This window comes from Hyaena hyaena, unplaced genomic scaffold, assembly GCF_003009895.1.
Source record: "Hyaena hyaena isolate Hyena2069 unplaced genomic scaffold, ASM300989v1 scaffold_78, whole genome shotgun sequence".
Classification (NCBI taxonomy): domain Eukaryota; kingdom Metazoa; phylum Chordata; class Mammalia; order Carnivora; family Hyaenidae; genus Hyaena; species Hyaena hyaena.
The window spans coordinates 1,577,702-1,603,883 of record NW_024080710.1 but is presented as its reverse complement, the minus strand read 5'-3'; the positions used below and the strand labels follow the sequence as shown (position 1 = coordinate 1,603,883).

Below are 26,182 nucleotides of genomic sequence, written 5' to 3'. Positions count from 1 at the left end.
TCACAATTTCTAAATGTCCCTCAAAGGGAATCTTGACTTCCAAAGGCATCTTCATCTCAACAGTAGGCGACCCACCGCTGCAGGGAGGGGATATGTGGCATCAGGTCAGCCGCATTGGGCGATCCGGCCTGTGCTGGGCAGTAGTGAAAAGCTTCGGAAAAAGCATGCTCTCTGAAAGTGGGAACTCAGACACCACATTCACAGCAACGCTCTTCACAGGGGCCAAGAGTGGAAACAACTCAAGTGCCCAACAACGGTCAGTGGATAATTAAAACCTGGTATAAATATGCAATGCAACAGTATTCGGCCTTATAAAGGCAGGAGGTTCTGACACGGGCCACCACATGGGGAAATCTTGAGGACATTATGGTAAGTGACATAAGCCAGTCACAACAGAAACACATACTGAATGATTCCACTTATGTGAGGTACCTAGAATGGTTGAATAGAGACAGTAGAATGGCGATGGCCAGAGACTCAGGAGCGGGGGTACTGGGGCGTTATTGTTCTATGAGAGCAGTTTCACTTTAGGAGGGTGAAAAAGTTCTGGAGATGGATGGTGGGCTGTTGCACGGTGTTGTGAGTACACTAATGCCCCTGAACTGTACACTTAAAAACCATTCAGATGTAGGGGTAGCCTGGGTGGCTCAGTTGGTTAAGCATCCAACTTCAGCTCAGGTCATGATCTCACGGTCCATGAGTTCAAGCCCCGCGTCAGGCTCTGTGCTGACAGCTCAGAGCCTGGAGCTTGCTTCGGATTCTCTGTCTCCCTCTCTCTCTGACCCTCTTCCAGTGGTGCTCTGTCTCTCTCTCTCTGTCTCTCTGTCTCTCTGTCTCTCTCTCAAAAAATAAATAAAGATTTAAAAGTGTAAAAGAACTAAAACAAAAACAGTTAAGATGTACCCTTTGGAGGGGGTTGGTTAACGTATATTATTTAACTTGAATTTCAATAAAAACAGCAAGAAAAAGGGTTAAGGTGATCAATTTACTGTTATGTATATTTTATTACAATAAAACAAATAAAAATAAAAAGGAAAGAAATGCATGCTGGTGGGATCATCACTATGGCAGATGACACATGGCGGCATCTGGGAAATCTCAAGGGACAGGAGGCGAGTCATCCATTTTACGTTGGTCTCTCTTGGGCTCATCGGTGGGTAAACATTCTATTTGTCTCTGCTGCATGATGTCTGCGCGTGAGCTGTAAAGTCACTGAGTTACTCAGAGGAGAAGCGAGCCTGGCGGAATGCAGAAGCAGCAGGGTGGACGGTGGCCAGTGTCACCGGGGTATGAAAGGCAACCGCTTGCAGACAAGGAACATGAGAGCGTGAGCCAGGCCAAGGTGTAGGGAGGTAGCGGCTGACACCCCTGCTTTTGTTAAGAGCAGGGAAGGGCTGGAGTGGCTGGAAATGAGATCAACTCTGGTCCTTCATCAGAGACAGTACTAGACCAATAGGTGTTGAATTTGGGGGAGAAATACATTACATCCAGAACATTCTTTGTAAAGTGTAAGCAACTTACAAACCCTGGCTTTTCTCACTACCTTCTCCAGACTTGGGATTTCATCTGGGGAAACAAAATATGACTCAAGCCTCTACACAAGAGCCTGACATCTGGAGACCGAAGCCAGTCATCTGCCTAGGAAGTCAAGGACTTTTCCTCCAGACCCAAGCCCTCAGCTCTGGTCTTCTGATCGCGGTGGCTCCAGATAGATCTCAGGCTGTGGGGCCAGCCCTGACCCAGCCTCCTGGTCCGTCACAGCCCAGTGCTTCCCTGAGAAAATATCCCACCTCCTTCTAGTCCCACAGAAGAGAAACCTTGGGGTCCCCCTCACCCTGAGATGGTAGACTCGCCAAGATTCCCGTCAAGCGCCACCTCCCCCAGGCCTGACCATAGCCAGAGTGCTGTCAGCCACCGCGGCCTCAGCACCCCCCCCAGACAAGCATGTTATTTCAGGCTGGTCTTTGATGGAAACTGGCAGAGGGGGCTGCCAGCAGGATAAATATAGCAGTGTCTTTTGCTGAGTTGTGGAAGCTCTGGATAATGTGGTTTGGGGCACAGGACGTGGATGCCTCAGGGAGGAATGAGATCTATAGGAAAAAAGAATTCCCTCTACGCGCGTTGTGGTTTTTAGTTTTCACAACACCTTCGCTGTCCTTTCCCACCCTTTGTCCACTTTCTAGGTATTGAGAAGCAGGTGGGTACTAAGCTCTGTGACAGGCTGTGGGAACAGTGTGGTGACAAAGCAGACAGGGGCCTGCCCTCGGCTGGACTCACTGTGCCCTGGGGAGAAAAAGGCATCATTTCATGGCTCTGTTCCCCGACAGAGAGCAGTTGGAGGAAGAGGGTGTCCTAGGCAAGCGTAGCCAGGAGCAGGGGACGAGCTGCTGGTGCCTCGTGGACGGTCCTGAGAGCAAGGGGAGGAGGTGGCTCTGCCCCCAGGCCTGGCACTCCGCATGTTCCTGTGGGTCAAATAAATACCAGCAGGTATTTTCCTCCTCAGTCCAAGTGAGAACATGCTGGTGGGGGAGCCAGCACTGGGGGCTAGAACTCCCTGCTCTCACTCCAGTCCTGGGCCTGTGGGACAGCTCCTCCCTGGGCTGCAGCCGGGCTGGGAGCTCCCCTCTCCCAGGGGCCAACTTGTTCCTTACTGGAAGGTAACTCTTTATTTACTTGTTTGCTTATTTATTTTTCAGAGACTGGGGGAGACAGAGTGCGAGTTGGGGAGGAGCACAGAGAGAGAGAGGGAGACACAGAATCCCAGCCAGGCTCCAGACCCTGAGCTGTCAGCACAGAGCCGATGCGGAGCTCAAACATACGAACCACGAGATCATGACCTGAGCCAATGTCAGACGCTTAACTGACTGAACCACCCAGGCGCCCCTGGAAGGTACCTCTTTTAAATGTTATTGGCCCTGGGGCGCCTGGGTGGCTCAGTCAGTTAAGCGTCTGACTTTGGCTCAGGTTATGATCTTGTGGTTCTTGGGTTGGGTTCGTGAGTTTGAGCCCCTCCTCAGCTCTCTGCTGTCAGTGCAGAGCCCACTTCGTCCCCCTCTCTGTCTGCACTCCCCCTCCAAAATAAATAAACATTAAATAAGTAAATGTTATTGGCCCTTTTTTCCACATGAGGACACTGAAAGCTGGAGAGCTCAAATAGCTTCTTAAAGACACACAGCAATGAAAAAGCAGACCCAGGATTTGGACCAGATTGTCTAACTAAATCCTGTGCTCATGCTACTGAGTGAGAAAAGCCAGGACACCAGCAAAAGTAAACAAAGTGTGTGTGAAGAGAAACAATGCCAGACACAGAACTCCATTTGTAGGCTCTGGTCTGGGCTCTGACCCCTGAGCCAGAGAGACGGGCTGGACACACACACGCTTGGTTCGTAGTCTGCTTATGGTACATCCCAAATAACCACTTTCTTTGCAAAGGTAACAAAGGCATACGGAGGGCCGGAAAGGGAGTGAATACAATAAGAGCAAGAGCGGGATTTGGTCAAGGCTGGAGTAGGAACAGTGTGTGTGGGAATGTAGGGGAGAGGCAGAAGGAGCAGCCCGTGAAGACAGGTGGAGAGGTCCCAGCTAAGGCAGGTGGGATCAACGGAGGTCCGCAAGTTCTCAGTGACGGCCACCAGGAGGCGCTGCCGACCCAGAGCAGCGGGGCTGCTGTCCAGTGCTGGCCAAGGAGGAGGGACGTGGGAGGAGCAGACCTGCCTGTGGAGGAGCTGGGGGAGGGCAGGAAAATGGCACGTCCCCACCGTGTCCCAGTCTGTTAACTCCCAGAAGTCCCAAACCCTGAATGGACCCTCATGATTCCCTTCCTCCCACTCATGGTGAAGCTGGCCATACACAGGAGTTTGTGAATTAGCAAAGGTCTCCTCTTTACTCATGTTATCTGGAATAAGCAGGTGGACAGTTACGTGGGTAAATCCCAGATCTGTCAAAATTAGAGAGCAAACCAAAGCCAGAAGTAACCAGGCCACCAGGCTCCCTCCACTGGAGATGGGAGTGGGCAGAATTCCAGAGTTTTAGGGACTTTAAGAACTTTCCTGTGCAGTATTCTCTTTCTGCTTTTTCTGCCATGCCTCGGTCATACAAAGTTATCTCTCTGTGGCAGCTTTTCTCCTAATTTTCTCATGGCTTCAGTTGCCTCACGATCGCCTAAGCTGATCTGCACTATCGGTTGTGAGGGAAAGCAGAGTGCCCAGCACCCCTCTCAACTTGCCCGCTCTGGGCAATCCCATGTGAAAAGCCCGTGACCCATCTCACTTCCCAGGCAGCCCTGGCTCCTTTCCACTGCAGTCCCCCAGGCGAGGCCGACAGGAGCCCGGTGCCTCCTGCTTTCTGGACATGCACCTTCCCACCGGGAGCTCCATATGCAAAGGGATATCTATAATCCAGGGAGCCCCCTGCCCTCCACCTCCTGGTAGATACTTGCCCTCCACCAGGGCTCTGTTTGGATGGACTCCTTCCTCCTTCCGGTTGCCAGGCACTCTGGGATTATTTCCTTTCTTGTTCTTGTGCCAAACCACGATAGAAAGGGCACTGAATTAACACTGAGAAACCTTGACTTTCTTTTTTAAATGTTTATTTTGAGAGAGAGAGAGAGAGACCAAGAGAGCACAAGTGGTGGAGGGGCAGAGAGAGAGGCAGAGAGAGCTCCATACTGTTAGTGTGGAGCCTGATGTAGGGCTCGAACTCATGAACCATGAGTTCATGACCTGCGATGAAATCAAGAAGCTGCATGTTTAACCAACTCAGCCACCCAGATGCCCCAAGCAACCTTGACTTTTAATCCAGCTCTGCAACTTACGATGTAGCCTTGGGCAAGTTACTTAGATGCTCTGAACCTCACTTCTCCCAGCCATAGTACAGTCATCATGCCACCTCCACATTTTAGGACTGCTATGAAGCCCATAGCACCAGAAAACCATGCCTGGTGCACAGGAAGTACCTTGCCAACAGTAACCACCATAAGGCTAATTTGCCCATTGGCTGTGCTTCTTTGTAACACCTGTCAAATGTTTGGTGCTCAGTACACACTTGTGGAACTGAGTGTTGACCTCTGGAATTCCCCTGGGGGTGCTAATTTTGTCATATTTGATGATTCTGCCCCACTTCAACACTGACCTTGCTCGTTTCGGCTGGAAGCCATTAGCTTCACCTTCCAGCAGGTGCTCCCCATGCCAATCCCCTTGACGAGGCTGAGACACTACTGACCTTTGGGGACAGAGCAGGGAGGGAACGCACACGAGGTAGGACAAGAGGAGTTATGGGAAGAAGAGGAGTCCTGTGTTTTGGTCCTGATGACCACTAACGAGGTTTTGTGAGCTTTAAGTCATGATCTTATTTGTAAAATAATAATTTGTTTCAATAATTTGTTTCAATAATTTGAAAAGGGGGTGTTAGGGAGTTTAAGACAACCTTAAGGTCTCTGTGAGTCACAACATTCTTTAAAGAGGTTATGTTCCTAGGGGTGCTTGGGTGGCTCAGTCGGTTAAGCCTCCGACTTTGGCTCAGGGCATGATCTCACAGTTCGCGGGTTCAAGCCCTGCGCCGGGCTCTGTGCCGACAGTTCAGAGCCTGGAGCCTGTTTCAGAGTCTGTGTGTGTGTTTCTCTCTCTGCCCCTCCCTTACTCACACTCTGTCTCTCTCTGTCTCAAAAATAAATAAATATATTTTTTTTAAAGGGGGGGATGTTCTTAGAAGCTGAGTCTCTGTCTTCTGGTGACTATGAACCCTGTGTTGCCAGCTAGGGCCCAGGATAAGATCTGTCACTGCACAGTGACACGTGACTTGAGTGGCACTCTCTCAGACCAGGAGTGTGCCCAGTCTTTCTTTGGTTGCCCCTCCATTGACATCACAGAATGCCCAGAGAAGCTTACCTGTGGTAGTCTCCAGAGTCAGTCCTGCTTACTGTGCCAGTGTAGACAAAACCCCACACACCTCTTGAGAGCCAGAGGTTTCCCTGCTCTACTGCCTTCGATGCAGGTTGCTCCGGAGCCACTGCTGTGCCATCACAGCCAGCCACTGTGTCTGGGACACTCAGGGAGCACAACGACCCTACTTGGGCTTCCTAGGCTTGGGGCTCTTGCATTAGATGCTGTGGGAGCTAAGGTTGCGTGGCTGCCCCTAAGGCTTTGGTCAGTGCCACAGGCACGGTCTTAGATCCCCACGTTCTGAGAACTGCTGGTGCAGGCCCTCCCCCATCCAGGGCCGCCCTCTCTTGCAGCCCTGACACCCCACATAGGCCGAGCAAATGGTGTAAGGGCCGGGGGCAGGCAGCAGTAAGAAACCAGCAAGGCAGGCTGACGGGGTCACGAGGAGCCTCCACTGTTCTAGGAGGCAGAGCTTCATCCTGACTGTGGTTTCGAGCAGGATTTGAGGCAGGGAGTGACTCAGTCAGTCGGCACTTTAGAAGCATGGCTCGGGCAGCGTTTTGCATAATGGGTTAGACGGCAGGAAGAAGGTCCGGTGTGAATGTGGTGGCCCATGAGGGAGGTGCCCAGAGCCGATGGAAAGCAGGAGTCCTGTGAATAGGGAGGAGAGGTAGGTGCTGGCGACGTGAGGGAGGCACACAGGAGATAATATGACGCCAGCTCTGTCAGCTTGAGCCAGCTAGCTGAGCTCTCTGAACCTCTGCTTCTTCATCTGCAGATTGGGGTGGAAGAGTATTGGGTTAATGAGATAATACAGAAAATGTGCCCAGTAGGGTGCCTGGCCCCTGGTATCTTTCAGTAAAAGTCAGCGACAATTCTGCTGCTGCTGCTAATGGCCTCCATCTCCAAGGACACCAGGATTCCAGTCGTAGTTATAAGGTGGATGGTGGTGTTCTGAAGCTGCATGGTTAGGTGTTGAGAGGCATGCGGTGTTTTTGGTGTGGTCAGTAGTGGACACTGGCTTCTAAGAGACGTAAGCACTGCCCGGGGGTGGGGGGGCGGTGAGGAGGGAGTGGCTAGTAGGTAGACATGAAGCTTAGGAGAAGGGTCCAATTGGAGCTCTGGATGTCGAGTCCGCAGCTGTAGCTAGAGAGTGGTCAGAGACATCGGTGTGGACGCGAAGAAAAAAAGCTGAGGACAGGTGCCATCACGGAAGAGCTGAGGCGGGGAAAGGCCACTATGTAGATTACATAAGACCCAAGAAGTACAACTAGGTGAGTGGTGTCATAGGCGTCAGGGATTCGGTTTCAAAAAGTGCAAGGGCACCTGTGTCAAATGGTGCAGAGAAAAATAAGATATTCTCTGCAATAGAACACATGCTCAGCCATGATCCCGGAAGGCTCTGAGCAGAGCTGAGTTCGGTGGAGGGGGAGGGAGGCAGTGCAGAGAGGGGGACTCCTGGATGTGGAAGAGGATGCAAGAGAGGAGGGCTTGAGGGCTGGCCCGTCCAGCTTGAGCATGCGTGTGGCTTCGGAGACGGAGGCAGAAGCTGAAAAACCCAAACAGAGGGGAGACCTAGAGAAGGAGCTCCCAGAGAACCAGGAAATGGAATCCAGGAGAAGTGGAAGAATGAGCAGGAATAACACATTTTGAAGAATGCAGACTGACTGTGAGGGGGAACTGGGTGCAGTCACAGGGCACTCGGACCTGGAGGCCCTGAGAAGCTGGGGACCGGCAGTGGGAACGGTAGGCTGCCTGGGGCCAGAGCTTGATGGTGGAGTTGAGGGGTTAGGGTTGGGGTTTTTTGGGGGGTGATCAACAGGCTGGGAAGCAAAAGCTGGGTGCCAAACTGGCTTTGCCACCAAATAGAAGGTCTCTTCCCAGTCCTTACTTTCCCCAGTTGTAAAATGACAGACGTCATCATGATGCTCCCAGGGGACCTTGCTGCTAGGACCCTGGCATAGAGTCTGTGAAGGTCCCAACTTGGGGTGCCTGGGTGGCTCAGTTGGTTAAGCATCTGACTCTTGATTTTGGTCCAGGTCATGATCCTGGGGTCATGGGATCGAGGCCCGCATCGGGCACCACATTGAACGTGGAGCCTGCTTGAGATTCTCTCTCTCACTCTGCCTTCTCTCTCCCCTCCTCATTCTCTCTCTGGAAAAAAAAGAATCCCATCTTATATGGAGCATCGACTCCTTCAGAAAAACTGAAGAGGGCATCAGGCCCTCACACAAGCAACACAAAAGTTTTGCGTAAAAATTCCTAGCTGTTCCTGGATTCCCTTGGATCCCCCCATAGACCTAGGAGTCTGAGGTCCTATCATCCTCATATATAGGGAGCAATCACATCCAACTGCCAGCTAGGAAGCTGTAATAAAGGAAAACCAAGTGCTGGATCCATCTGCATCAGCCACGGCCCCACACAGACCAGCTACTAATGAGTTTTTCTCCTGTTTGCTGATGGAGAACACTTGTAATAAAGTTTAATGTGGAAGAACAAGGTGCATTTAACCAAAGCTGTAAACATCTCTAATTCTATTTAAAACTATAGGGTGCAGTACATTAATACTCAACAATCAGACAGTGAATTGGCATGAAGCTAATCAAGCTGTGTTTATTAGAAAGTAGACACCAAGTCATCTTTTATCAATGACAACAGAAGGAGCCAAAAACTACAGTGGCCACCCCCGCACCCCACCCTATGCATTAATTAAGGGTCTTCCCCCAAATTGCCACCCTACAGAAAGAAGCTGATGGCTTCAGAGAGAATATGCTTAGCAGAGCACACGTGGCTCAGCACCAAAGCCTGTTAGCCTTGTGCACCTGGGGAATTGTTTTCCTCAGCAAAACAAATCATTTTTTACAATGTGAAATGTACAGGGGCACCTGGGTGGCTCAGTTGGTTAAGCATCTGACTTTGGCTCAGGTCATGATCTCACATTTTGTGGGTTCAAGCCCCGTATCAGGCTCTGTGCTGATAGCTTGGAGCCTGGAGCCTGCTTCTGATTCTGTGTCTCCCTCTCTCCCTCTCTGCCCCTCTTCTGCTTGCACTCTTCTCTCTTTTTCTCTCTCCAAAATAAAATAAAATAAATTAAAACGTGAAATGTACAATGAATTCAGAATAAACAAAGGCTCAACCTCTATTCTCTTTGACCCCTGAAGAATTCACACTGCTGAGCCCTTCCTCCTTCGAGAAACTCTCAGACATGGCTTTGTCCAGCCCCTGCCATGCCTCTGATTGCTTCCTCTTCTCTGGCCTCCTTCAAGCTCCTCACCTGCTCCTAGAGATGTCAGCTGGGAGCTCCCCACCCTCAGGCTGCATCACCTTCCCTCTGCATGGGGCTGCCTCTCCCTTGCGAATTTGCACACTGTCAGGGCTCAACTGTGACCTACACTCTGAAGACAGCCCCTAGGGGTCCAGATCCATATTCCCCAATGGTTTACATCCATGCAACTCAAACTGTGGTCCGGATCTAGAAGCATGGGCATTCCCTGGGAGCCTATCAGAAACATTAACTCCCAGGCCCCACCCAGACTTCCTGAATCAGGACCCACAGTTTAACAGGATTGGTGATGTGTTAAAGATTAGGGAGCACTAGTCTATCCTACCCATTTGGACGCTCCACTGTAGCTCCCACTCAACCTGTCCACGCTGAAGGCAGGCCCTTCTTCCAAACTGTGAATTTCTTCTTTGTGTTCCATCCCAGTGAGTGAATAGCTTCTGTCCAGGGTGGAGTGGGGGTGGGATGGGATGGGGAGTCAACATCCCCACCATGTGGCTGTCTCACCTTATAATGGGCTAAACATGACACAGAACTCCCTCCCTCTCCCCAGGAAATACATGGATACTGAAAGACATCATGGAAGTCACCCTAAACACAGAAAGGCTCCCTCCAGTACCCGTGTGATAGGCTCATTTGAATCTCTACCCCTGTGCCCTTCCCCTACTGTCCCCAGTGATGCTTAGTACTACTCCAAGCCTGCTGGTGTCCCTAATCCAAACCTGAGGGTCCCTCTGTCAGGACAATATCAGTCTTGAAGCCTGAGAGTCCCTCTCTATCATGAAGTGTGTCTTCAGGGCCCTGAGAGGCCCTACTCAGTGAGAAGGTGCAGAGCACAGCAAGGGCTCATGGCTACAAGTACATCATGGGACGTGATGTAAGTGGAGTCCTTGGGTAGTGACACTCAGTGCACCTCTTTTGCTTCCTGAGCTGGGAAGGAGCTTTGATGCATGCCGTTGTCAGTCTGAAATCTCTCCTTTGCAACATGATGAGCTTGAACAAAACAAGGATTTCGATGGAAGGAAAATGGGGCAGTTAATTGAATCAAAAAGGTCTGAAGGAAAGAGAAAAGTCTAAGGACTTTGGGGTCTGGGAACTTGGATGCTGTACTTCCAAGCCATTTTCCTCCCTGCTTCTCAGAGTATCCTTCATTTTTCAAGGCTTCTCTACTTGCCAGAGACATGGCTGGAGACAGATCTGATATGTAGCATCCCAGCTTCGTTCCCCAAGGAAAAAATGACTGATTTCTCCCAAGGATTCGGACTAGCCCAGACGAGGCCGCATGCGTGCTTTGGACCATTTTGTGTGTGTGTGTGTGTGTGGCCTGGAGCATGAACCCATTTCTTGGCCCACCCTTGTTGCAGTCATGCATATCAGAGGCTGAGTGATGAACAAGGGCATGAATAGTCCCTAAAAGCATCAACTGGCTTAGTGGTCTTATCCCAAGTGAGTCTTTGGGTTCATTGATGTGTGGGATGGCCCAGATGACTATGCACTAAAAACTACCAAGTGCCCCAATGTCATTTTCACTTCAGCAAATATCAGGAGGGGGAGGTCTGGCTTTTTCTGACTTGCCCTGTGAACTAACGGGATCACAATGCTTCAATGAAGACATGATCACAAAAAAATCCCAACCCTTTCTCCCCAACACCGCTGCTTTAGTTCAGGGCTTGGAGATGACCTTTTTCACTGCCTTCCTTCCTGCCATGGTTCCGTGCCATGCCTGACCTAGGTCAAAATTCACCACCAAACCTGGAAGTGTCTACTGACCAATGGGTTCTTACTTGGCTTCACGTACAAGCAATTGTCCCTTTTGAAAACTGCTTATATGTAGTTGTTTCAATAGATTCCTGATTGTAAAAACAAGATGAACTTTCCCTAATTTCTAGTGGAATGAAATGTTTCCCCTTGCTTATCTTTAGAAATAAATGTTAAGGCATGGTTAGTGGTTTCTTTGATAGAGAATAATTCACCCATTTTTTAAAAGATTTCTATGACAATAACTTCAAGATTTATCACTGCAAATAAGCACTGGGGACAGATCATCCATTGCTTCTAGCTGTGAGCAGAACTTGGATGTTCTGCTTCTGGACATAATGGCAGGATGAGCTCTGCTTGGATGTTGACAGTAGCTTCCAAGATTCCCTTGGGAAGCATTTTCAGTAGGAGGTGATGGTCTCGCAGGCTTTTATACTCGATGTCCAGCTGGCCCCCCAGTCACACAGCATAGTGTGGATTCGTGCAGCTATGAGCAGAATTTCGGAGAGAACGTCTTGAGTTGAATCTATAGCAATGACTTGTTACAGTAACTTGCAGTTCCAGCTCTTCTTAGTGGAATGCGTTTCTTTCCACACGTGATGGCCCTCAGCTGTCACTGAATTTAAGAAGATGGGCTTGAGGGTGACTGAAGTTCAGCTCAGTTCTGCAGTAGCCTGGGCCCCTCTCCCCGCTTGCCTCTCCCCACAATCTCCTCTTCACACACCCAACTCTCCATCCCCACCTGGTATCCCTGGGACCCACTAGCCCATATGCTTCCTTGTGCAAATGAAGAAATCACCCTCTACCTCAAAACGTCATAGAACCACATTCTGTTGGAATATTGCCATGCTATAAAATAGGATATACTGCTCAGGATAACTAGGACATGAACTGTGTGCCAACCACATAGTTTCCTCTCCTAAAGAACGCTCTGAAAGTTCCAGCCAATTCTTCCAAGTGGTAATTCTTCCTGTATGGTTTATTCACTATCTTTGAAATCTGGCAGGCAGGAAGGGAACAAGACGCAAGGTGTAGAGCAGAGAGACTGACTTCCACTTTGTAGAGTCAGGCTATTTCTGCTTCAAGAAGATCTACCTGCTTTCAATTTGGACCCTTTCCAATAAACCACAAGAGGTACTCATAAGCTATCATGGGTCTCTGAGAGTGTTACTGTGGAGCTAAGTTCATGGACAAACACTTATTTTTGAAGCTATTGTGGCGAAAGCCCTAAACTGTAAAGAAATTTTCATCTTGAAAATACGTACTGGTTGTCACATGAATGTTAACACAATGCAGTGTGAAGCAACTTTATAGTATACAGAATCTTCTAGTTTTCATCATCCCATTACAAGAATTCTATGAGAGGTTAAGTTACCTGAATATAAACATGAGTCTGAGATAATTAGGGAACAAGAACCTTGACTAAGTTCACATAACTATACAGAAGGGCACAACTCACGCTCAAGGTTATGTGTAGAATATATAATTTACCATATATACACCATCCATTACAAAGCCAAACAATTTCTGCAGTGTGCAGTGAATAGCCACCCAGAGTGCATCCACATGAGAACCATTTCTTCTAGACACACTCTCTTCTAGAATGTCTCCGTCTCCAGTGAGTCCCTTGATGTTGTACCAGTCCCGCAGAGCAACTTCCACACAGATGCATATGCCCTGCATCCCTGCCTGACCCCAGCCCAGACACATCAGAAATCACATGCGAGGCTGAGTAGACGAGGCGCGTTGCGACAGGAGGGTCTTTAAAACACATTTTCCCGACTCGGCTTGCACTTCCTAGTCTCCTCCTCGAGGGAAACCAGGCACAAAACTTTGCTCACACATGAGAGGACATTCAGTGAGAGCTGGGAACCTCGACACAGCTCCGAATGGCTCATTTCCTCCAGTGTGTCAATGGATGGATAAATCCCTTCTTGGGAAAAGAGCAGAACTTCTTGGAGGAGGTAAGTTTCTATGCCAATGTAGGTGCACCGTGATGAAGGGGTGGGAGTCCTTTAGAATGGTGCCTTCTACTTGTCCTACAGCCTTGGGTGATCACAGGCGGGGAGATGGGCACTGGGGTATTTACAGACAGTTGACTGTTAGCTTAGACATCAAAGTGCCCCACACTCTGCCACCCTTAAATCACCAGGGTCAAGTGCACCTATTTAAAACAAGAGATGCTATCTTGAGTGACCATTTGCAATGAGCAGTCCACTCTGCTCTAGGTGCCCTAGAAACATTCTCTGACTTTTTGAAAACCATTTAGTACATATCTGCCATCTCACACATGTTGGCCTATAATGGTATTTCTTCTAGCTATATGCTATGAGCTTGATATCACAAATACAGGAAGAACAGAAGATTAAAATAAGATTTTTTTTTCAAAGATTAAAACCCAAAGAAAGAAGAAGAAAATATGAAGGACTGTGGCTCAGCAGAAAAATCTCCTTGGGTACTCTCAGAATCAGAGTCCACACTTCTCAGGGCTCAGACCCAGAATATCTTGTCCGGGGAGACTCATCCGAGGTCTCTGGCCCCTAATCTTTTGTGGAGAGGAGCCTCGTACCTGTGCCTCATACTTCTCCTCAAAGGCACCCGGAACGCTGTTGGAAAGGGGCTCGCCACCACGCAGAAGGCATGAGGGAAAATACAAAAATAAGGACTTTGTTTCCAAAGTATCATAAATAACTGGGATGGCAGGCATTAAATAGGACCACGGAAGAGGCCACCAAGTTACAACTTGTTCTCCTCAAAGAGGATCTGGGCATAGACAGTGCTGGTGGGGAGGCCTTTGGCGGCCCGGTGGGGTTTGACCAGCTCCAGCTCGGCGTAGGTCAGGTTCTCCTCAGCAATCTTTGGCTGGAAGACAAAACACAAAACAATTCCAGCTGGTCACAGGGAGTCCCGCATCATATATTCATTCATCGGGTGTGCATTTTCATCGTGTGCTGGGGACCCAGAGGGGAACACATGGACAAAAATTTTCCAAAGATATATAAAAAGTAAACCACATAACAATATAGATCTCATCGTCTTGTAAAGGACATTATGCCATGTAAAGAGCCACTATGGGGGCGCCTGGGTGGCTCAGTCGGTTAAGCGTCTGACTTTGGCTCAGGTCATGATCTTGCGGTTCGTGGGTTTGAGCCCCACATCGGGTTCTGTGCTGGCAGCTCAGAGCCGGGAACCTGTTTCAGATTCTGTGTCTCCGACTCTCTCTGCTCCTCCCCTGCTCATGCTCTGTCTCTCTCTGTCTCTAAAATAAACTATATAAAAAATTTTTAAAGGGCCACTATGATTAATACTTTTTAAAATATATTTTTAAAATTTATTTATTTATTTTGAGAGAAGAGAGAGAGCGAGAACATGAGAAAGGTAGAGAAAGAGTGTGAGAGGGGCAGAAAGAGAGGGAGGGAGATAGACAGAATCCCAAGTAGGCTCCACACTAGCAGCATACAGCCCAACATGGGGCTCCAACTCATGAACCTGGAGATCGTGAGCTGGGTGGAAACCAAGAGTTTCAGGCTCAACCGACTGAGCCACCCAGGTGCCCCTCACTCTGATTTATTCTTAAGTCACCATAGAACACCAACAAAAAAATGATTAAACATTAGGTCACAAAGTAAACTTTAATTCTGAAAAGTAAAAATAATGTAACTAACAGTTTCTGACCAAAAGAAAAAATAAAGACAGATACAGAAACAAAGAATTCTAGAAATTAATAACAAAATTAGAATGGACATTTTTCTTGAATGACTTAACTTGTATAAAGCAAAAGTTTTGGACTATCTTGATATTAATGAAAAAAGAAAATATTACTTACCAGAGCCCAAAGAATGAAGTACTCATAGATAAATCATAGTCTTAAATATTTATATTAGTATTATGAATTAAATGAATCAAACATTCAATTGAAGAAGTTAGAAAAGAACAAAATAAATGGAAAAAAAAAAAGACAGACCAATAAAATTAAAACCAGACTCTATGAATCAGAAAGCAGAAAAACAGGGGCTCCTGGATGGCTCAGTCAGTTAAGTATCTGACTCTTGATTTCAGCTCAGGTCATGATCCCAGGTTTGTGGGATCAAGGCCCACATTGAGCTCCATGCTGGGTGTGGAGCCTGCTTAAGATTTTCTCTCTCCATCCCCTTCTGCCCCTCCTCCCCTCAAAGGAAAACAAAGAAGCAGAAAAACAGTAGTATTATAAAAATACCCAAAAGCCTGTGCTTGGAAAACTCCAATAAAACAAATAAACTGAAAAATAATTAAAAGATAAAAAGCACAAGTGAATAAAATAGGAAATGAGGAAGAGGTTATGATGTAAATAAAAGAAAGTTTTAGTTAAAAAATCCTACTTTGCTCAACTCATTGCGCCAAATTATGAAATACAGGATAAAGTGGGTAATGTTCCAAAAATATAAATTATAAATATTAATCCCAGAAAATATGGATGTAGTAATTATCATCAAAAATAGAAGGAAAGGAAAGGAAAGAAATAAGGAGGGAGGGGAAAAAGGAAGAAAGAAAATATTGTCAAAGAGTTCTTTCTTAAAAACACCAGGCCCAGGCAGTTTTATAGGAGACTTTCTAAAAGGAATTCCTTTCAGGAAAAAATAATTCCAGTGTAATTAAATTGATCCAGAGCATTAAAAGAAGAAGAAAAACTTCATGTATTTTAATTTTTTAAATTTCATTTTTATTTTAGAGAGACAGAGTGGGGGAGAGAGGCAGAGGGAGAGAGAGAGAGAGAGATAGAATCTCAAGCAGTCCCCGTGCTCAGTGCAGAGCTTGACATGTGGCTTGATTCTACAACCCTTGGATCATGACCTGAGATGAAATCAAGAGTTGGACATTCAACATACGGAGTCACCCAGATGTCTCTTCATGTATTTGAAAACAAACTAATTTATTAATGTAAATTTTAAATCAGATTTACTCAGAATGAGGAAGCAGATTAAAAAATAGATAACCAATGTTCCAGGAATGCAAAGATGGTTCAATATTAGAAAAATCTATCAATATATTCCACTATGGCAATAGATGCAATACACACACACACACACACACACACACACGATTATCACTATAGATGCTGAAAAGGCATTTAATAAAATTAAAAAGAAAAATTTTTGTGAAAAACAACTTTTGAATAAAGGAGTCATCCGTATATATTTTCTTGCCATGATTAAGGAACATTATTAAAACAAAGAGTAATTGGTGGATTATTATGGAGCGAGCCATGTCAGGATCATGGCAGTGTGAATCATTCCTTTTTTCTTTCCCTTTCAGTTTACAACTAATTGGACATCCATAACTGAGAAGGAAAGTTCCTCTGCACAACATACCGAAGGACACCCAAGAGATCTGTCCATCTGTGCACTCAAAAGCGGGTGGACCGGACTGTAGAGGAGGCTGCAGAGGGAGGGGGGTGGTGGTGGAGCCAGCAGTGGCATTAGCAGTGGTGGCAGAGAAGGTATGGGCAGGCCAGCAACCAGCCAGCACCACCTTTCCGTCACAGGAGGTAGAGGGTGAAGGCAGTGAGTGGGGGCCTGCCTGGCCCTGTGCATTACAGCTGCAGAGACCAGTTGCTCTCTCCGAGGAGAGACCACAGTGACTGGGGACAGGAAAAGGAACTGAAGGAATGTGTGTCCTGCTGTCTGCTCCAGAAGACAAGAGGGCCAACCAACACCACATCAGGATCCCCCTACGTAGCAGTGGGCCCACCCAAAGCCCAAAGCACTATGTACATCTTCCCTCTTCACTCCTGCTCTGCCCCCCTACCTATGCTTTTTTCTAAAGCTCATAGTGCTCCCAACCTTAGCAGCCAGTCAGCATCCTTAACAGAAGGCAAAAACTTGTGCTATAGCGCCACCTTCTGGAAAACAAAAGGAAGGCTTCTAACTACCAACCTGTTGAACTGTTAGAATCAGTTAACAAAACCTCACCTGCATGAAACAAGGTGTTCGCTACTTCAAATGCAGTGGCGGAACCACTTCTCATCAAATACCATGAAAAATCATAGTACTATGTAAAAGATCACAGTGATATCTAAAAAATCACAGTAATATGGTATCAGAAAAATAAAATGACAATTTTCCAGCAACCAAACCCAAAGACATGGAATACTGTAATCTAACTGATCATTCAAAATACTTGTAAAGAAGTTCAAAAGCCACAAGAAAACTCAGGAGGACAATACAGTGATTTCAGTAATCAAACTAATGAACAGAAGGCATACTTTACCAAAGAGAGTGAAATTCCAAGACAGAATGAAACAGAATTCTGGAGCTGAAGGACTGAATAAATGAAAGGAAAGATGCATTAGAACATATTGGAAACAAAGCAGATAAAAAGGAAGAGTGAATTAGTAAGCTCAAGGACAGAAATATAGAAATGATTCAGGTGGAAGAGGAGAGAGAGCTGACATTTTTAAATAGTGAGGAAACTCTATGTGAATGATCTTAGTCCATTAGAAAAGCCAACATGAGGGGTGTCTGGGTGGCTCACTCAGTTAAGCATCTGACTTCGGTTTGGGTCATGGTCTCACGGGTCATGAGTTCAAGCCCTGCATTGAGTTCTCTGCTATCAGCACAGAGCCCACTTCAGATCCTCTGTGCCCCTCCTCCACTTGTTCTCTCTCTCTCTCAAAATAAGAATTCAAAAAAAAATTTAAAAAAGAAAAGCCAACATTATAGGTATCCCAAAAGGAGGAGGGAGGGGAAGGGAAGAGAGCCTACTTAAAGAAATAATAGCCAAGAACGTTCTAGTCCTGAAGAAAGAACTGGGTATACAAGTCCACAAAGTTAATAGAACACCTTATTATCTCAATGCAAAAATACTCTCTCCAAGCCACATTATAGTAAAACTGTCAAAAGTCAACAATAAAGAATTTTAAAGGCAGCCAAGGGAGGAAAAAGATAGTAACCTAAAAAAGTACTCCTGTTAGGGTATCAGCAGATTTCTCAGCAGAAACTTCATCCCAGGAGAGAGAGGAATAACATATATAGGAAGATATAGATTGACAGAAAACTGTCAACCAAGAATATCTGGCAAATTATCCTTCAAAAATGAAGGAGAAATAAAGGCTTTCTCAGATAAACAAAAGCTGAGAGAGTTCACCACCACTAGACCTGCCTTACAAGAAATGTTGAAAGGTGGTCCTCAAGCTGAAATTTAAAAAAAGAAAGTGCACAAAACTATGATTAAGTGGATAAACAATTAGAATATGGTAACTCTTCTTTAAAATAATATATTAAACTCTTAACTATAGCATAAAGTTTAAAGGAAAAGAGCATTAAAAATAATGGTAACAACTTGGTAACAAAATCACAGTATAAAAAGAGATAATTTGTGACATCAAAAATATAGAAGGGGAAGAATAAAAGGATGAAACTTTTATAGGCAAATGAAGATAAATTGCTACCAGCAGAAAAAGGACTATTTTATCTATGAAATGTTTTGTGTAAACCCCATGGTAACTACAAAGCAAATATCTAGAGCATAGACACAAAACGTCAAAAAGGGGGGAGAGGGGCAGACTGTGCCAATGACCATGAAAAACTAGCTACTTACAAAGGTAGACAGAATCAGAAGGAAAAAGGAAACATTAGAGAGACAAAATAATCAGAAGGCAAAAGATAAAATGTAGTAAACTTGCATATCAATAATCACCATAAATGTAAATGGATTAAACTCACCAATCACAAGGCACAAAGTGTCTGGACAGATTAAAAAAAATAAGACCCAATTATATGCTGCTTATAGAAGACTCATTTCAGCTCTATAGACACAAATAGGCTCAAAGTGAAAGAATGGAAGATATTTCAAGCAGGCAAAAATAAAAAATTAAGTACAGCCATACTTATATCAGACAAATAGACTTAAAGCCAAAAAGGATAATCAGAGACAAAGGTCATTATATAATGATGAAAGGGTCAATCCATCAAGCAGATATAATGATTGCAAATAAATATGTTCCACTGGGTGTTATATGGAAACCACTTAAAAAAAAAGTTCCCAAAATCTAAGCAATAAAATTAAGTATGTATTAATTATATTAAGTAATTAATATTACTTAAGCATGTATGTATATTACAGATTAATTAACGAATAAAAATAATTAAGTAATTAATAAAGGATCTTAAAGGAGAAGTAGACAACAATACAATAATTGTAGGGAACTTCAATACCCCACTATCAGCAATGGATAGATCATTCAGACAGAAAATCAACAAGGAAGCATTTAAATTGAAACACACTTTAGAAGAAAAGGACTTAACAGACATATACAGAACATTCCACTCAACAGCAGCAGAATACACAATTTCTCAAGGGCACATGGAACATTCTCCAGGATAGATCATATGTCAGGCCAAAAAACTAATCTTAGCAAATTTAAGAAGACTGAAATCATAACAGCTATCTTCTCTGACCACATGGTATAAACTAGAAATCAACAAGAGGAAAGTGAGAAAATCTAAAAATATGTGGAAACTAAACAACACACTTATAAACAACCATTAGATCAAAGAAGAAATCAAAAGAGTAATAAAAATTATCTCAAAACAAATGAAAATGAAAACATAACATCAAATATCGTTGGATATATCAAAATCAGTTCTGAAAGCTTATAACAATAATAATGTATTAAGAAATTAGAAAGATTTCAAACAACCTAATTTTACACCACGGGAAGCTACAGAAAGAAAACAAATGGAGCCCAAAATTAACAGAAAGAAGGAAAAAGTAAGGATCAAGTTGGAAATAAATGAAATAGAAACCAGAAAAAAAATAATAGAAAGGATCAGTGAAACTAAGACCTACTTCTTTGAAAAGATAAACAAAATTGACAAAGCTGTAGCTAGACTAACTAAAAAAATAGGGAAGACTTAAAAAAATTTAGAAATGAAAGAGAAGACATTAGAACAGATATTACAAAAATACAGAGAATTGTAAGAGACTATGTTGAACAATGATATGCCAACAAATTACATAACTGAGAAGAGATGTATACATTCTAGAAATATACAACCTAAGAAGACTGAATCAGGGAGAAATAGAAAAGCTAAACAGATCAATAATTAATAATCAGTAATAATAATAATAATAATAAAAACTCCCAACACAAAAATCTTCAAGGCCCGCTTTACTGGAAAATTCTACAAAACATGTAAAGAATAATTAATACCAATCCTCTTTAAACTCTTCCAAAGTTTCAGGTAGGAGGGAATACTTACAAGCTCATTCTATGAGGCCATCATCACTTGGATGACAAAAGCCAGACAGGGCTACCACAAGAAAAGAAAACTATAGATCAATATCCCTGATGAATATAGATGTAAAAATTCTCAAGACAACGTTAGAAAATCAAATTCAAGAACATATCAAAAGGATGAAACACCATGACCAAGTGGGATTTATCCCTGGTATGCAAAGATGCTTCAACATACACAAACCAATAGATGTAATTCATCATATCAATAAAATGAAAAATAAGAATCACATGACCATCTCAATAGATGCAGAAAAAGCATTTGCCAAAATACAATATCGTTGTATGATAAAAACCATTAACAGACTAGATATAGAAGAAACATACCTCAACATAATAAAGGCCATATATGATAAACTCAGCTAACATTATACTTAATGAAGAGGAACTGAAAGCATTTTTCCTAAGATCAAGAACAAGACAAGGATGCCCACTCTCACCACTCATATTCAAAATAATACTGGAAGTCCAGTATTGTTTACTTTCCAAAGCAATTTAAGCAAGATGAAGCAATAAAAGGCATTCAAATGAGAAAGAAAGACATAAAACTGTCATTATTTGCTGATGATATGATTCCTATATAGAGAAAATCCCAAAGAATTAGTTAAAACAAAAACCCTATTTCACTAAAATGGTAAGATACAAAACCAGCATATATAAATACGCTTCATTTCTTTACATTAATGATGAAGCATTCAAAAAAGAAATAAGAAAATGAACCCATTTATAATAACATAAAAAAATACTTAGAAATAAATTTAACCAAGGAAGTGAAAGATTTGTATAACAAAAACTACAGAGCTTTGCTGAAAGAAATTGAAGAAAACACAAGCAACAGAAAGATATCCCATATTTGTGGGTCAGAACAATTAATGTTGTTATGACGGCCATACTACTCAAAGCCATCTACAGATTCAACTTAATCCCCATCAAAATACCAAACACAGTTTTCACAGAAATAAAACAATCTTAAAATTTGTGTGGAACCCCCAAAAAACCCAAATAGCTAAAGCAATCCTGAGAAAAAAGAACAAAGCCAGTGATATTCTGCTTCCAGATTTCAAACTATACTAGAAAGCCATAGTAAAAAAACAGTATGACAGAGGGGCGCTTGGGTGGCTTAGTCGGTTAAGCGTCCGACTTTCACTTAGGTCGTGATCTCGCGGTTCGTGGGTTCGAGCCCCGCATCGGGCTCTGTGCTGACTGCCAGCTCAGAGTCTGGAGCCTATTTCAGAGTCTGTATCTCCCTCTCTCTCTGACCCTCCCCTGCTCATGCTGTCTCTCTCTCTCTCTCCTAGAAATTAAAAACAAAACAAAACAAAACAGTATGACAGTGGCACAAATGTAGGTACATCACCCAAGTGAAAAACTCCAGCATATATGCTCAATATATGCTCCTTGTCATAATATTTGACAAGGAAGCCAAGAACACATGATAGTGAAAGGATAGTCTCTTCAACAAATGGTGCTGGGAAAACTGGAGAAACACATGCAAAATAATGAAATTGGACCACTGTCACACATCACTCACAAAAATTAACTTGAAATGGATCAAAGACTTAAGCATAAAGATCTGATACCATGAAAGTCCTAGAAGAAGATGAGCATTTGGAAGACGCTCATTGGTATTGATCTTGGCATTAATCTTTTAGAAATAACTCCAAAAGCACAAACAACAAAAGAAAAAATTAACAAATGGGACTACATCAAACTCAAAAGCCCCCACAGAGCAAAAGAAACCATTAACAAAATGAAGAGAACCTACAGAATGAGAGAAGTTTTTGCAAATTATATAACGGATAGGGGTTGAAATATCCAAGTAATATGCAAAATGTATAAAGAATTCCATCAACTCAATAACAAGACAAAACAAAATCCAGTTTTAAAAAAATGGCAAAAGAAGTAACTAGACATTTCTCCAAAGAGGACATCATAAAAGGTCAACAGACACATGAAAAGATGCTCAACATGACTCATTATCAGGGAAGTGCATATGAGATATCACCTCATACTTGTTAGAATGGTTATCATCAATAAGACAAAAGACCATGGGAGATGGTGACGATGTGGTAAAAAGGAAACCCTTAAAAATTGTTGAGAAGAACGTAAATTGATCAAATCACTATGGAAAACAATGTGGAGGCTTCTCAAAAAATTAAAAATAGATCTACCATATAATTTAGCAATTCCACTTCTGGTATATACCCAAGGGAAATGAAAACAGGACTTCAATAAGAAATATGCAATCCCATCTTTTTTCAAAATTTATTTATTTTGAGAGAGAGAGAGAACGTGTGCACACAAGAACTCAGAAGGGGCAGAAAGACAGAGAAAGAGAGAATCCCAAGCAGGTTCCACACTGTCAGCATGGAGCCTGACTTGGAGCTAGAACTCACAAACCATGAGATCATGAGATCATGTGAGACCTGAGCTGAAATCCAGAGTCAGACGCTTAATCGACTGAGCCACCCAGAAGCCCCATATACATCTAATTTTATTGCAGCATGATTCACAAAACCAAGCTATGGAAACCACCCAAATGCCCATCAATGAATAAATGGATAAAAAAGATGTGTTGCGTATATACAATGGGACAGTATTCAGCCATGAAAAAGGAAGACATTTTCCCATTTGTGACAACATGGATGGACCTTAAGCACATATGCTAAGTAAGTCAGAAAGAGAAAGACAAGTACTGTATATTATTTATATATGTGGAATCTAAAAAAATTAAACCTGTAGAAACAGAGTAAAATGGTGGTTACCAAGGGACTAAGAGGAGTCAGACAGGAGCGACAGTGCTTAAGGGTAAAAACTTGTAACAAGTAGTAAATAAGTCACTGAGATCTAATGCACAGGATAATATACGTAGACAATAATATTGTACTATAGTTATGTAATGTGGTAAACAATCACTACTTGGCCATCATATTACAATATATAAAGGCATCAAAGTAGCCTTGTACATGTGTATGTGTAACTTACACAGTGTTACACATCAAATTTATTCAGAAATTTGTAATTTGGTTATTGGTAATTGGAATCAGTAATCCAACTTGAGTGATATTAAAATCTATGGCTATAATAATTACAATACTGTGGTGTTGGCAAAGGAATTCATTCTATCAATGAAACTCATGAGAAGTCCAGAAATTAATCCAGAATAATAAAATAAAATATTATTTTTTGATAAATAGTGTTAGGATACGTGGGTAGCCACTTGAAAAAGAAACCAAATGCCTACATCATTCTTTATACCAGACAAATTCCAGATAAATTACACATTTTTAATGTGGAAAAGAAACTCATAAAAGTGCTAGAAGAAAGTCTGAGGAAATTTATTTTAATAACCTCTATGTATGGAAGGTATTTTACAGAAAAATCCAGGAGCCATACAAAAAAGATATGTACATCTTCATGCCACACAGGCAAAGAATTCTCTAAAAAAATGTCAAAGGACAATTGAAAAAGTAGAGAAAATATTCGCAACTCATACCAAAGGGCTTTATAATTCAGCAAAGATGCCAGGCAATAATCCATTAGAAAATTAAACAAAGAACAACAGACAGGACCAGATAGTTCACAGGAAAGAAAATATGAAGTCTTTCACATGTACAAATGAGATTCGACCTCTAGCAATAAGAGAACTGCAATTTAAAAATCGGACACCAAGGAACGCCTGGGTGGCCCAACCAGTTAAACATCTGACTCTTTTTCGGCACGGTTCGTGAGATCCAGTCGGGCGGGCTGTCAGTGCAGAGCCTGCTTGGGATTCTCTCTCTCTCCTCTCTTTATGCCTCTCCTCCACTCACACGCACTCATTCTGTCTCTCAAAATAAATAAATAAAACTTAAAAAAAAATAAAATCACACATCAAGGTTTGTCTTTCAAATTAACAAACATTAAAGAAAGGTTGTCAAAAGAAACAGAAGAAACAGGTCTTCTTGTATATTGTTAGCGGAGGTGTTTGCTGGTACAAGCAAAATCTGGAAACACTTAAATGGATATCAGTGGGAGGCCGGTGTATTCATACAGTGGAGTATATGGTGCAGTCTTTAAAAAGAATGATGGAACCATACGTGTCTGTTTTACCATCATTTGTGTAAATATGTGTGTATTTATTTTATATGCTTAGAAAAACCTTGGAACCTGCTTGAAAAATCAAGCACCTGGTATCTACGATTCCCTCTGGTAAAGTAAACTGGGTGGTTGAGAGGAGACCACAATTCAGTGTATACATTTGTGGATACCTCTTAAATTTTCTAGTAGGCACATGTATTTAAGCAACGTTCATTAATTTTAATTCAAAATCAGAAAAATAAAAGTCAGTCACTAATTTTGAGCCATGAAAGGCACATGACTTTCCTTTAAGCAACCTGCTTTTGGTTTTTGTTTCTTGGCTTTGGTTGTGTTCCGGTTTTCTTTCAATTTTTTATTCTTTGTGCTTACACCTTAGATTATCTCGCCAAAATTCAGGACAAATAAACCATGCACATTCAACTTAAGCTTCTTAAAAAGAATGCCTAAAGTCAATGAGAAAGAATGAAATCTGGCCACATGTAGCAACACGGATGGAACTTGAGGGCGTTATGCTGAGCGAAATAAGTCAGGCAGAGAAGGACAGATACCGTATGTTTGCATATACAGGAGGATTAGGAGGAACTTAACGGAGGACCGTGGGGGAGAAGAAGGGGAAAAATAGTTGGGGAGAGGGAGGGAGGCAAACTGTGAGAGACTCTTGAATGCCGAGAACAAACTGAGGGCTGATGGGGGTTGGGGAGAGGGGAAGGGGGGTGATGGGCATGGGGGAGGGCACTTGTGGGGATGAGCACTGGGTGTTATATGGAAACCAACGTGACAATAAACTATTAAACAAACAAACAAACATTTAAAAAAGAATATGACATATAATATATATTAAAAAAAGAATGCCTAAAGCAAAAATCATCTTTCCTTTTGAAATGAAGCACTATTGAGACAGGGAGGAAGAGAGCAAGAGAGTATCTAAACTACAGCCAGTACCTATTCATCAGGGGCGACTACCCAGCAACCTTCACACATTGGTCGTTCTTCAATTTCGAAGTTAAGGACATTTATAGGGATGAGAGCCTCCTGCCTGTCTTTTGACATAGAAAGTCTTCACATTGCTTCTTACTTGTCCATATATTACAAGCCAACAAAAATCCTGTTTACATCTTGCCTTACAGTTTAATTACATTTCACATTATAATGATTCCATTTAGAAATGCCATGTGTCCTCAAATAAGCACGTAAAACCCAACTCATGTAAATTTTAGAACCAGGATTTATGAAATCATATTGTCCAGGTGTTTTATTACATTACCTTGAAATTGCATTGTTTTCTAGTGTAGATATCTGTTTATTCTTAAGTTATTCCATTACGTTTGGATATGAAAAATAACACTAGCTTTCTCAATACAGGTCACCAGGCTGGCTGGGCTGATGTGTTGTTTTCATACATTTTTATGATGTTCCTATAGTAAACATAATTCAATAAAGCCATAGCACACTAAATAAATAATTGCATCTAGAAAAGCAATAAAAACAAATAAAATTAGTACTTTCATAAGTGGAAAGGTACTTCAATTACTGCTACTAGCAACAACCCACCATAAAATGTGTAGAATCATTTCCCTTATGCATATTTCTGGGATATAATAATTTGATTGAAGATATGAGGCAGCACACAGGAGGCTCCGAATTGTGAATGTATACAGTTCCCAACAGAAGATGCATAATACTGGTCCTTGGCACCTTTAAAGAACCTATTGTGTTTCTGGCATGCCACACTTGGCTGTCACCATCAACCATGTGCTTAATTACATTTCCCAGCTTGTTTAACTGGAAATAAATTCCTAACGGCCAATGAAAGGGGGTAAATGTAGACTCCTCACCAGTTCTTATCAAGCTACCTTTTTTTTTTTTTCTTGCACTGATGCTGTAGCCAAAGGTTTCAGTGCATTGAGAACT

The 26,182-nt window shown here is 43.1% G+C and overlaps 1 protein-coding gene across 1 annotated transcript in view; it reads right to left on the bottom strand.

Moving 5' to 3' along the window:
- Nucleotides 1–12,384: 12,384 nt before the first annotated feature.
- The window catches only part of VSTM4 (V-set and transmembrane domain containing 4), a 108,393-nt gene continuing 94,595 nt past the window's right edge, over nt 12,385–26,182 (bottom strand). The window contains exon 8 of the mRNA XM_039233654.1: nt 12,385–13,779. Coding sequence (XP_039089585.1) covers nt 13,654–13,779 — 126 coding nt within the window. The 3' untranslated portion in view covers nt 12,385–13,653. The remainder of the gene's footprint in view (nt 13,780–26,182) is intronic.